The 14,221-nt window shown below is 38.5% G+C and overlaps 1 protein-coding gene across 5 annotated transcripts in view; it reads left to right on the forward strand.

The window, feature by feature from the left end:
* Positions 1-14,221, forward strand: part of PPARGC1A (PPARG coactivator 1 alpha) — a 639,925-nt gene that overhangs the window by 532,648 nt on the left and 93,056 nt on the right. The window contains exon 1 of one of the 5 annotated variants that reach the window (XM_032854049.1): positions 11,520-11,739. The exons of 3 other annotated variants lie outside the window; for them this stretch is intronic. In XM_032854049.1, the coding sequence (XP_032709940.1) occupies positions 11,692-11,739 (48 nt within the window). In that variant the 5' untranslated portion in view covers positions 11,520-11,691. Of the gene's footprint in view, positions 1-11,519; positions 11,740-12,814; positions 13,066-14,221 lie in introns of those variants that run through there. One more of the 5 variants, XM_032854065.1, reaches the window with a different exon arrangement.

A 14,221-nucleotide genomic window follows, 5' to 3' on the forward strand; every position in this document is an offset into this window, starting at 1 on the left:
TGATCACTCTTCCCAGCCTGTGATGTGAGGAGCGCCCCCTAGAGTTGTACACTACTGTGGCCCTGCTCTCCTCCACCCAGATTCATTCCCGAAAGTCCCTGATGCTGTAATTCATGAATTTTATTTGTGCGTACGATATCACTTACTTGAGGGAAGGTGTAAAACTTGAGACCAGGAACTGTCAAACGAGAAGATTCTGCGCCTTACGTATGTAATTTTGAATTTTCTAGTAGCCACATTAAGGAAGAAGTAAATTTAATTTTAATAATATCTTTCATTTTCCCCAATACATTCAAAATATCATATTAACATCTAGTCAATATGAATTATTAATGAGATATTTTCCATTTGATTTTTCATGCTAACACTCAGGAAATGCTGTGCATAGTTTACAATTAGAGCACATCTTAATTTTGACTAGATATACTTCAGGTGCTCAGCAACTATATGTGGGTGGTGGCTACTGGATTGGGCAGCACAGTTAATTTATGTATCAATGTTTTGGCGTTTCGTTACACAGAAAAATGACTGGCAAGAAAAAAGAATCCTTAAATACCCAAGACAAAATATAACATATCCTTTATGTCATTTTATCAATTTAAAAAATGATTATTTGATTGATCACTGGTTTTCAGGAAGAGTATGAATTCTAACACCATTTAGTTGATAGGAGACTTGTGGCAAAATTGACTTGGTATTGAGTTATTTTGCTCCTGTGGCTTTGTGTTCCATTCTTCCCCCATAAGATATCATCATTTTACAACACGATGGGATACTTTGTGGTTCTTCTCACATTTGCAAACCCCTGGTACCTTGTCACTCTCCATGCACCATGTGGATGTCTTATTTCTTAATAGAGAGACTTTTCAGACTTTTGGCTCAAATAACTTTTGTGGCCAGCATAATGGAAACAAACACTGTTTTCTGCACTTGCTGCTTCTTGTCTCTTTGGAGGTAGAACCAGGTCAGGACCAGTATGAGGTTGGTTTTTACTTTTCCTCAGGTAAACAGAGAAACCAGCAGACTCTTGGCATCCCTACAGCTGAGGTGGTGGTTCTGTGTGTACTCTCATGGAAAGACAGCTTAATGTAAGACTTCAGAAGAAAGTGCTCTTTCTGCTTTGTTTCTAGACTTTTTATTTTATTTTTTTTAAGATGAGGAAGCCAGGCAAAGAGCAAACTTAGGCATTGATGTTAAATTGAGGTTGAAGTATTTGTATGTGAATATAAGATGTCATTATTGAGTACTTATTATATGTCAAGCACTGGTTTCATACACATCTCATTTAACCCTACACCCACCATGAAAAATAGGTATTTATATTGCCATTTACTGTAGAGAAAGTGAGGTCAGATAGTTTAGTTACCTCACTTGGGATCACACAAATAACTCCTAAGTGGCCAATCAGTACTGACTGACCCCCAAGGTCATGTTCTCAGAAAATGGGACCATGTTTTCAAACCAAGTCAGTGATACCCTTCAATGATGAAATCTGAACCAAAGGCAAAATACTACAGTTTTAGAGTTAGAGGTTTCCTTCACTTGATTTATTTAAGAAGTACATTCAGAGAAGACCTAATTCTATCCCATCTTTTGATAGAAAATATATCTACAAAGCTGAAGGGGCTTTGTCCAAGGGCAGGCAAACACACTTAGACATCAGGCCGCTTGATTCCTCCTCCACTGTGGTTTGTCTATGTAGGTTAATGGTTCTTTTGAGAAGAGAAGTTGAATATTTAGAATTTTTTTTTTTTAATGGAGATGTAGCAAGCATTGGAACTTTGTATTATTATAAAAAGACTCCTTTTCTTTCTCCTCTATACATTTTAGACTTTTTATTGAAGGATAATACAAATACTGAAAAAGTACATGTATCTTAGGTGTTCAGCTCTATGAATTTTCACTAACTGAACTTAGCCATGTAACTAGCAGTGACACCAAGAAATAGACCATAACCAGTTGTCTGGAGCCGCTTCCCACAGCCCATGTCCCCAGTTCCCAACCATCACCAAAGGCAATCTCTATTCAGACTTCCAGATATGTAAATTAGGGTTATCTGATTCTGTACTTATTTATGCAGAATAGGATAAGGTATGCACTTCTTTTTTTTTTTTTGGCATGTCTGGATCCTTTTGCTTCACCTTATGTTTCTGGGGATTTATCTATATTTTGGTGTATCACAGAAGTTCATTCATTTTCACCAATGTATTTGGCTATACTTTTGAAGGATAAGAGCCCCCACAACCTGAATATTGTAAGTGGAATTAATAAGTGTATTGAACATCGATAGTATTTCAGTTGCTTTTTTCCAGAACGTCATCATCCATAGTTTCATTTGATTCACTCTAAAACAAAGTAAGTAATCATAAATCTAAGTAAATAAACAAATAAAAAGACAATAAACCTAAATAATAAATCTAAAACACAGCAGCACAGAACACATCAGCCACCTCCATGGTTGTGAAGCAAGGCTCATCCCAGCAAACCATTCTGGTCCTGTGTGAGTATGTGCTCGTCAACAGAGGGTAATATCATAGAGAAGACAAAGAGCACAGTCTGCAAACACCCACGGGAGAGCGCCGAGTTGGAGCTCCCACTAAGTAGCTTCGCACGGCTGTGCAGAAGGTTAGGTGTGGCCTATTTTTAGGTGCCCTATGAGGAAGTGGAACCACTAAGATGGAGGGTGGAAAGTTAACACCTTAGGGGCTGTCGGAGATCCTTGCTTTGAAAAGAGGCAGGAAAAGAATCCTTTTCGGATCATCTGCTTGGGACAGAGGCCACCCTGATCTCCTTAAAGCATAATCGAGCTTTGGACCTGTTCAAAAGGGAAACTCTTGCAAACTGCCTGTTGGAGATTATTTCCCAGGCACACAAATCAAGTTTTCTCATGTTAGTTTTCTTGTTGTTTCTTTCCATGGGACTTGTAAAGTGAAGTACAGCATGCTGGAGAATTCTGTGTGGACATCCAGAATTGTATGAAGATAGCTCATGGTTTTTCGAGGCTTTGTCCTTCCTGAGGTGTATCATTTACCTGGTCTTACTTTGTTTACTCCCTTGTCACCAGGGTTCCCTCCAAATGTTCTATTAGGGAATTTAGTGTGCCTGTGGCTACTCACTCAGCCCTAAAGGCAAATCTCCTGCTGGGAGACATTAGATGGCTCCGAAGCAAGATCTTCCACCTCCTGCTAAGTCCAGTTGCATGTGCAAAGAAAACAGATGACTGGGAAACTTTATTAACTCCCAATGAGACATCAACTACCCTGTGATACAGCCGAGGTTTAGTATGTCTGCTAATAATGCCATGATAACATACTTTAGGCATATGACCATTTCTCTCTCCACACCATGCAGTAATATCTCAGGTGATTTCCTTCAAATTAAAAAGGGGTAAGTTTTCCTTTGACCAAATGTAATGAGGTTTTCATTTAAGTGAGGGGAGTGTTCTGGTGTGAGGATGCAGAAGGGTTACTTTAAACTCTTATTTCCCTAGATGCTAGAGACTTTATTCCTCCATACAAAACCCTAAGTTCAGGATCCCTCCTCTCTTGTAAATCCTCTTTCTCCTGGTAACATCTTTTCTTACCTGCTGTAAAACCAAATCACATGTTAGTGTGTTAAATTGCATCTATATACAGGCATAAGCAAATAGTTACTATCCCACTAGTTTTTTTTTTTTTTTAATTGTGCAGGTAGGGGCCTGGTCTCACACATGACTTGTGCCGCTTAATAGCATTCATGATAAAAAAGATGGAAACTCGCTGTTCCTCTGGGGCCACTGTTGGGCTTTGTAAGAAACTCAGGTCTGTAGGAACCAGTTTTCTCATACTCAGTATTAGTGAAAGTAGTATATTTCATAAGTTCTCCTATATTCCTTTCCTGGAATGGTTAGGAAATTAAATATCTATATTGCCAAGGAAGTGATGAAGCTCTACTTTTTCAGCAAAGTTGAGTATGTGACTTTTCTTGCATATGCTTCCTGATTCCAGTATGTTTGTGCAATGAAACATTTGGATTTGCTCCGTGCAAACAGGTCTTCCCAAGTTGCCTGTCTTCGTCAAGGCGGACATATCATTGCAGTTGAGATGTGGCAGGAATCTGAGATGTGGTTGAATCTGGCCATCTTCTTTGACAGATAAGGAAACTGAAGCTCAGAGCCATGAAGTGAACTGCCCAAAGCTTAACTGTGGACTAGTGACACACTGAATGAGGGCCAATGTTCTTCTCATCATCCCTTTCCTTCCATTTTGGGCTAAATCAAGATTCAGAAAGTTCCTCTACTTCTCAGATAGAATTGAGCCACCTGTAATCACACTTTTTTTCATTTTTTTTTTAAATTTGAGTATAGCTAAAACACAATGTTACATTAGTTTCAGGTGTACAACATAGTGATTCGACAAGTTTAAATATTATGCTATGCTCATCACACGCATAGCTACCATCTGTCACCATACAAGACTGTTACAATACCATGGAGTATATTCCTTCTGCTGTGTCTTTTATTCCCGTGACTATAAACCTCATGAACTTGGCCTTGGTTCCATCCTCATTACCCCTTTTCTCACAAAAATTCTAAATCGTCAAAATAATGATCACCCAAGTGTAGGAAGAGTGATTTGCAGGAAAGGCCCACAAAATTGTGAGAACATTAACTCCAAGGAGCTAACGGTAAAGCTCTCATTCCTGTGGAGACAGTGAACTTTCCCGGGAAAAGAGGATGAGCCAAACTCCCCAGGATATTTGGGGAGTCTAGAATGAACTTCCTGTCCGAGAACAGGACTGCCATTTGAGAGCAGGCACATGGTGGCTGCCCATTTAGGAACAGACTGTGTCCCAGAAGTTCACTTGCTAGTCACTGGTTTACAATTTGGAAGGCATTTTCCTCAGCCTGTCCATCTATGTTGTCTCAGGAAGAAGTCATGTCTTCAGCAACCCTTCCCTCACCTTCCAGAACTGCCTCTTCCAGTTGCCCGGGTGAAAACTCTCTTACTGAGAAATCTGCTCTGTAGTGGAGTCAAAAACATTTACGCTTCTTTTTCTTGGTATGGGCTTCTGATCTCTGTTAGATGCCAGCCAGGAAGAAGAAACAGGTCTAACAGATAGATGCCTTCGTATAAGTAACTGAAATCCCCTTTACCCTACGAAGGATGATTACGTTTTTGAACCAGAAGTTTATGTAACTTAATTGATGAAATTTCAGATTGAGAAAGAAAGTGAAGACGCTAAGGGCATCTGGGGGTCAGAAATCTGGCGCCTCCTGTGAGGCAAGCTAATAAGAGTTGAGAGCTCTCCTCACCCTATAGTTCAGGGCTCAGAGAGGCTTTTTCCGAGTGCCAAGGAGTAACTTCTCTCAGTTGCTCATAAGGCTTGTCTCCTGAGTGGAATGTCGGTTACACTTGGTGTAATAGACAGAAATGGCTTCCTTTTAAACATGTGATGAATATTTGAGACTTATATTGGATGTCAGGGGCTATTTCTATTTGCCACATTCCCTGTACAATAAGAAGGCATAGATCTAAGCCTCAATCTCTATCTTCCTTTGAAAAAAAAAGAATGGTTTCATTTTAATTTTGAATATAAAACTTACATGTTTATCACAGAAAATTTAAAAATTACAGGAAGACTTTCATACACACACAAAGAAAATTAAAAAGAACTTACAATATCGTCAGCCACCATTAACACCTTGGTACATGTTCTGCTGGTCCTCCTTCCTTTTTTTTTTCTGAGTGTATATATTGATTTGTAAATTGTTGTGATTATAGTTTTTTCAAACATAATTTAAAACCTTAATGTATTTTGAACATTTTTTCATTTTCTATTAAATGTATTTTGCAATAATTTTTAATGTTAGCATTGAATATACATATATATAATGAATTTATATTATATAAACGTATGAATGAATATTTCATACACATATTCATTCATATATGAATATATATAAAATACAGCAATATACATATTGCTGTATAATGTATTTAACTAGACGATTACTGTTGGACATTTACACTGCTTTCAAGTTCTCGGTGATATAAATAATGTAGCATTGGTTCTCCTCACACCAAAAATCTTTGCACACATGCCCCCCTGGTGTGTCCTTAAGATGAATTTCTAGAAGTAGAATTTCTGGGTTTCTGGGGATGCCCATTTTTAACATTTTTGATACATATTGCCTACTTGTCCTCTAGAAAAATTTGTACCCATTTATAATCCTACCAGTAGTATTTGATATCTACTTTTGATTGAGTTTCTAAATGTGGAGGTCATTCTTAGAAATGTTCCTGGTCAGGAAAGTTTTCCCAAAAATCCTGTGTGCCGTGGGACAAGCAAATATAAAGTAAGATTTTATATAAGTCATTACAAAATTTAGCTTAGGCCTTAAGCTAAATACACTGAATACACTAAATACAAGATGGGAATTTATTTCCTTTTGACATCCCCACATTTTTAGGGTACATACTCACTCTGCTAGAATTAAATTCAAATATTAAAGCACTGGAAAGATCTACAACAGAAACAAAAGCAAAATCACTAAACCTTTCCAGGGCTTGTTTGATGGGATTAAAAAAAGAAGAAGAAAGAAAGAGAAAACAAAATGAAAACAAAAACCACACTTCGCTTATTTAATTCTTCCGTTTTGAGACTACTTGAGAAATACAATTTACTTCCCTAAAATCAAGAAAAGTTAAGCTCATTAAGACCTAAGCTCTAGAAAAAAGTACCAGGGGGAACTGTTTGACTAACAAATTTTTTTCAATTTAGTAATTTGCATACCTCAGTTTTCCCTAGCCCTCACTAAGTTCCTTAGGGGATAAAATAATCTTACTGAATGAAATGTTGTGTTAGTGAGGTTAGGTAGCACTTCAAATTTTTAGATAGTGTTACATTTAATAAAATATGTGCTTTATTTTCAGTTTCAGTAAAAAAAAAAATGGTAAATAATCCTATCGAGTATTTCTTGTTTATATAATCAATAACACACTGCATTAGAGATGAATTAACCTGAAATAATTCAAGTAAATGAAAATGTCTGTAGAGGAACAAATATGACAGAATTAAATAAACAAAAGCAGATTTTCACCATCCTTTTATTCTCTCTTATCTGTGGACCTAATAAGGGTACTTTTTGCCTTAGTTTCGATTAGTCCAATTCACTTCAGCTCATATTAATTTTCACCTTTTTTTTTTTTTTGGTTCTAATGTGTTTGGCAAGAGCAGATTTTTGAGGTCTATGTTAAAATACAGGCTGACTCATTTGCGTAGAGCTGTGGTGCAGGTTTTATTGGGGATAAAAGATGTGTTGCTGAGGTTGTCTATCACCTTCAGTTTATTTGAAAATAAATAAATAAATGAATGAACTCAAGGAGGCATTAAAGCTGTCCACTGGCTTTCTTCTATTTGTTTCCCCAAAGGTGCTTTGTTCACTTTGACAGGATTGTGGCAGTTCTGTTCAAAGTAAGACTTGATTTGAGAGTGTTTATAGACCAGAGGTCTCTGATACACCCTGCCTTGCCACCAACTTTCGTGCCGGGCATGGCCTTAGCTTCAGACATGTCCCAGAGGCTCAGAGCATGTGCTCAGAAACTGACATGGGGTATCAGAATCAATTAGCCCCTCTAGGAATTAAAAGCAAGCAATTGAATGCCTGTTAGCAATGATTAACTTTAAAAATATTAGCAATTCTGGGCAGATCCCTTTCCTTTCTGGAAGAGTGCTCTAGGCAGGCAGCATTCCCAGGAACGTTGTTTTCTAGCTATGTAGAGGCTCTCCTGGATATAAAGTTCTGCAGGGGTCTTTGCTGTGCTTTTGATTTGGGGATGAATATTATTCTTAGATATGAAACTTAGTTCTTCCTAGAAGGGTTTTCAGAGATCTATATGCCCTTTTCAGTTACTACCTAAACCCTTGGTTTAAAAAAAAAAAAAAATTTCTCAGTTATAAAATGAGTACACAGATAATCTTTATTGAGTTGTTTTGAGGACCGAAATTGATTGAAATTTGCTATCTAAAATGCTGATCTTATGTTAAGCTCTTGTAAGCTCTGTTATAGATGTTTTCTTCTCCAGTTTTCTTTCTTTATAAGTTTCAGCCTTAAATTTGTCCTTATATCTCCATTTAAGTTTATAAAAACAAATGGGCAAAGATATTTATACTTGTAGCTCTTTACTTCTGAGTTCTCACCTGTATGCAATAATGACATCAAAACAAATTGTCTTTGCTGTTGTCTGCTTGGGAGTTTGAATTTGATTGTGTTTACTTTTTTTTAAGGGGCAAATATCTGAAATAGAGTGGGAAAAGCCTAGAGTTTGGGGACAGCAGTGGGGAAATGTTGCGTACTTTGTCAAATATTTTTGTTATAGAGTGGAATTATTCTCTTGAAGGTGTATTTTCTCTCTTGTTATCAACTGAGGCTAGATCTCTTGCCTTCACCAATGTTGGAGTCTTGGGAAACGTTAACAGAGCTAGTGGGGGGAGGAATTCCATTGGGGATGGAATTTAGGCTCTGTGAAGATATGGAACATTATGGGCACTCAACAGATGTTAATAAATACCTCCTTCTATTGTTGAGACAAAGTGGGGTTGATTTGGGTGTGAATTGTAATGGTTAGTGAAAGGATCTTGTACTTAAAAAGGGTGTGTTTGAAGGAGAAGAGGAATCTGGATATAGAGCAAAGCAGCATTGTTTTTTCATATCAAATTATTCTTTGTTTTTAAGGGCTGTCATCCCCCTAAAATTGTCAACTCCCTGTGTCCATGTCATATGCCTTTTTGGCAGGCCTTGCAATACGTTGCTGTGGACACAGTAAGATTTCAATAGGTCCTTGTTGATTGAAACCAAACATTTGGAAATCTTAGAGGCAGAGTTGACGAAGAGGTATGAGGAGGGCTGCAGAGAGAGAGGAAGAGAAAAAACAGTCAAGGCAGAGAGAGAATTAAATATAGAAACTGCCTGGGAAGCCAGAAAAGAGCAAGGTTGGTGAGCAACTAACAATTTATGTTCTCCTGAGAAAAGAAAAAAAAAAAAATGGACAGGAGAGAATTTTTAATCTGAAGAGCTAATTAACCAAATTATAAGACCTCAAAAATATCCCTCTCGTTAGAGTTGTAATTTTGAGACTTAACAAAAAATAAAATGGTGTCCCAAGAATCTATTTAAACTTTGAATTGTACAGTAATAGAAACTTGAGGGGAAATGCAATATGCTGTAGTTTATAAATCATTTCTGTATTTTGACTCCTAACTAACCCTCTTTGTGATGGTTAAGGGAAAAAAGAAAAAAATGTATATAAAACCACCTGTGGTTTCAGAGAATGTGCTGATTTGATTGAGAAAAAGTGGAATTAGGTGGCCAAAAGATGAATAAGAGCACTACAATAGCACAATGTGAGCAGGTTAAAATATCAAAAACAATAATATAAAATATTTCAGTGTAAAGAACTTCTGCAAAATGTGTGAACATGATTTAAAAAATATATATTTATCAATATCATATGTACAAAATATACATTTTACAAATATATAAATATATTATAAATATATGCATAATGAATGCCTTGCATTTGATGAACACAATTAAAAGTATCAGAGAAAACTCACCACAGGGATCACCTGACAATAATTAATAAACATCAACTCTTCCTGGTCAAGTGACCAATATTATTTCACAGTTGACTGTGTTGAAGTTTGAGCCAATGACCTTTGCCCTGAATTTTAATAATTTACTGTAGTTTTACATTAAATCGGAATATAATTGGGAAGAAAATTAGTGTTTCTTTGTGGGGAGTGCAGAGTAATGCCACTAATTGCAGGTATAAAAGCCTTCCCGAGGTTATATTTTCCTGTTCTTTCTTGACTTAGAAAATTAAAACTACAGTAATTTTCCTCTATTTGTAAGAGGGAAAAACATGCCAGTGAAATGTATTCGGCTAACTGAAAATGTCAAAGCTTTGGGCCATCTTTTTATGTCCAGTAATGACAAACTGTCAATTTCATCACGATTCAGGAATTTACTGGCAACTTGTTGCAGATATCAGACTCGAAAAATACCTTCTAACACATGTGGTCTGAAAAAAGAAACTGATTTTTGTTTGTTTGATTTTCCTTCCTTTACCTCTAATCTTTGAGCAACTTTACTTCTAAAATGTGTTACAGCAAATCACCATTTCTTTTTTCTTTAGAAAGAGATGGACAAGAGAGAACGCATTAAATTAACCTTAGTAGAACAGGAGATTAAATTAATAGTGCTTTAAAATTATTTTTAGATACCTGAGGGATTTTTTTTTCAGAGAAGTTATTATCAAGGAAAATAATTGAGCTGATTTTAAAAGTATATTAGGTTTAAAATTTCATTAAAAACACATATATTCACAAATCTATGTACCATGTGTGCCTCTCCCTGGAACTGGGAAGGGTTAAATCAGACCACTGTGGTGTTATGGGAAGTGTTTTTCAGTGATATCTAGTACCTTGAGTTTGTTATGTATTCAATATGTATGTCATCATAAAACAGTGCACCTGCATTAGTCTTCACTGTCTCAGAGTACAAGCTGAGAAATTAAAAAATAATAATAATAAAACGCTGCAAATATTCTTGCTAGTAACGTGTCAGTATTTTTCCCTTACTCCACGGACATTCTTGGTCTCAAATGCAAACTGCACAACCCAGGCACTGGGGTTGGAATCCAGTGTTTATTCAAAAAGGCACCCTAAGGCAGCTGGAGTGGAAACGCTACATGTATGAAAAAAAGGCAGCCGGGAAACTCAGCTGATCTGGGCACAGCAGCAGCAACTGTATTTACTAACACTTATTTTCTGGGAGCCTATGAGAGAAATGGAAATAATTAGAAAGAACCTGAAAGGGTGGTATTTTGTTCCTTGTTTTCCTTATAAGGAGCAAAGCAAATTGCAGTAACACTTCTGGAGCTGGTATTCCTTACTGCCACAGGGACAGCTGATTCCTGGGAGGGGGACTTTGTTTATACCTTAATACAGCCGGTTTTGTTGATTAAACAGAAAAAAAATAAAAAATAAAAATAATTAAAAAAAATCCTTGCCCCATTCTCTGCTTTCAAACACTTCCCCCTATTAGAAAATGTCTCATAAAAATGCATCATGTGATAAGCTCTTGCTTTAGTCCCAAACGGAGCTAGAGTCCACTGGAGGTCTTAGAATTTGAATCCTTAGGGAGTACACGTTTTAGCAAAGAGTATAGTTACTCTGTCATGAAACAGGCAGCTTTGCCACTTGCTTGTTTTGGAAGGAAAATAAATTAAAAAAAGATTGCAGGGGATTTTAGTTATTATATGGCCAGGGCTCCGTTTAGAGTCTGTGGCATTCAAAGCTGGCTTTAGTCACAGCATGAAGCCTCCAAAAGTCCAAGTGCTTCCTTTCTTTCTTTCTTCTTTCCGTTTTTTTTTTTTTTTTTTTTTTTCAAGCGTTACTTCACTGAGGCAGAGGGCTGCCTTTGAGTGACGTCACGAGTTTGAGCAGCAAGCTGCACAGGAGAAGGGAGGCTGGGTGAGTGACAGCCCAGCCTACTTTTTAATAGCTTTGTCATGTGACTGGGGACTGTAGTAAGACAGGTGCCTTCAGTTCACTCTCAGTAAGGGGCTGGTTGCCTGCATGAGTGTGTGCTCTGTGTCACTGTGGATTGGAGTTGAAAAAGCTTGACTGGCGTCATTCAGGAGCTGGATGGCGTGGGACATGTGCAACCAGGACTCTGTATGGAGTGACATCGAGGTGAGCTGGGGCTGGGCTGGGCATTGTAGGACTGGGGCTTCCCTCCCTCCCGATACACTGATTCCTGTAAGGGGGGAAGGGCTTGGACAAGGAGAGGCGGCAGAAAAGTAGCCTGGGCAGGAGCTTTTGGAAGGGAATCTCAATCTTATCTTAACTTCAATAAGTTTGCTATTTTAAGGTGGCTCTGAGCTCCCTTGAGCAAATCAAAGCTTAGCTGCTGTCACCCGTATCTGTTGCAGTTGGAAACTCTTTCCATGTGCCTTTGGCTCTGTTTCTACTCATATGCAATATTTATGCTCTAAGATATTGATATGAATCAGAAGCTGAAGTCTTTCCAGTGGTGTTTAGTGGCCCGGTTGGAAAAATGCCATTTCTATTTATAATAAGATGAAGATAAAAATATTAAAATGGATGTGCTCAAATATAGTCAGTTTTGACTCTAGTCTGGATTTTTTTTCCCCTCCCTCTCTGTTCATCAGACAGAGAACTCACAAAATCCTAAATAATCCTGCTAGGCTATTTTAGATTGCTTTCCCCACAGCACACAAAACAACGAAGCTGATTCCCTTAAAACACCTATATGTGGTTGAAAGATTTGGTCAGCAAATAAAAAATATATCTCTGCCTTATGATACAAGGTTTTCCATTAACGTCGGTGACAGGGAAGCCAATGGTTAAATCTCTCTGTACCACGGAGAGCTGCCTGAAGCCGGAGAGAGGAGTTTATGCAGGGCTGTGTGTGGGGCTGCTCGCTGCTTGTGTAAAAATAGACGGCAATACATCAATTCCACAGTCTCTGCTGGCCACAATTCATACAGGGGGAGAAAAGCAAGCCGTTTCCTCATAATCTCTGGAGCCTACAGTGACTAACGGGGGGACGGAGGACCGCGGTGTGTTTGCATTCAGCACAACGGAATGTTCTCGGAAAGTTTGGGCAACTTGGGGAAAGAAGCTAAACTTTCTGTGGACCGCGATGAGATGGAGCCCAATTGCATTGCACGGGGGATCGGAGCTGCAAACAATGACTCTGGCAGAGGGCTGCTAGTGCTTCCTCTGGGCAGCTGGGGGCACGTAGGGTGAGGGGGAGGATCGGCACCACACGTGATTTGATTAAATAAGAGGTCCATGTGGTGCAGCGATACACATCTAAAGTGAAAATAATTTGGCCGGGGCCGTCTGCGAACGCATTTCTCCTCTCTAGCGAGCCATGCCCTGCGTTCTTAACTCTTTACCAGGATTTGCACATGTGGGCTCGGCTTGCGCTCTCCTGCCTTGGCAGATGGTCCTCACGGATCCTGAATGTCCTTATCTTGTCGTGATTTCTTGGTAAGGTGGGAGAAATCTGGATGATTCGTATGTCCTGTCGCTCTTAGGAGTCAGGGTTCCAAGTGGCTTGGAGTCCTGATTGTCTTGGAGGAGCCGGAGTGTCCTGTGTCTGGTTGTCTGGCTGGCAGTGTGGGGCTCAGCTGCTGTAGTTTCATTTTTCCATCATGTATTATTCCTGATGCTGTTGGGAGTGGATATGGAAATATGGAGGATTTGTTTTAATCACTGGGATTCCTGCAGTCATTTTCAAGGAGGCATCAGAGCCATTTAGAACAGGGGCCCTTTTATGTTTTTCTGAAGGAGGTGCTTTCCCGGGCTAAGCGTCCAGCCATGGATTGAGTTGTCGGTCGGCTGAGACTGGCCAGTTGCCTCTTACACCGGAGGCAGCGAGCTACTAGAAGCTCTGCCTTTGCGGTGGCAGCTCTGGGAATCACCTCGGCCAGTCTAACATATTACGAGCAGCAGGTAGCAGAGGCAGCTTTCAATTTTTGAATCATTAATGTTTGCTGTCATCCTAAAACGTATTATGCCCTTTTGCACATAATGACAGGACAGCACAGTGGTTAATAAAGGCCTATATCACTGTAGCTACTCAGAATCCCCAGTGTTTCACAGTTTAATGAAGGTGATGTACAATAAGGTTACCAAGATTGATAGAGACAATTCACATGACACGCACTCCAATAAGACTTGTCATTCTTTACTGCCCCCCGCCCTGCTCCCTTTTCGCTGTCCTCGCTAATTTTTTTCCTAAGAAGTAAGAATTCTTTTTTCATTAATATAATTAATGTGGCCATGTCCACTCTTTCTTCTCTCTCTCTTTAAAATTTACCATCAATGGCACAAAAACCTCCAAAAGGTTAATGGAGAATTATACTTAATTATGATGATTCATTATCTTCAGTGCAGTTAAGCTAATTTATTGTCTGCTCCTTAACTAAGAGAAAAGTCTGTTGGGGTGAAAAAACGTACAATAATTAGCCTTTTGTGTTTAGTGACTGCTTTATCCTCTTAAATCTTATTATAAAATTAAGGCTATGGTTGGGAAATAGCTGTCATTGTTGCAAAGAGGCAGTAGAATGCGTCTCTGTAATTGCGATACAGCACACCTGTTACAGATGTATAGGGAAGCAGTAAATATCAGCATGTCAGATGA

This window comes from Lontra canadensis, unplaced genomic scaffold (genome assembly GCF_010015895.1).
Source record: "Lontra canadensis isolate GAN:19392208 unplaced genomic scaffold, GSC_riverotter_1.0 scaffold1, whole genome shotgun sequence".
Taxonomy (NCBI): domain Eukaryota; kingdom Metazoa; phylum Chordata; class Mammalia; order Carnivora; family Mustelidae; genus Lontra; species Lontra canadensis.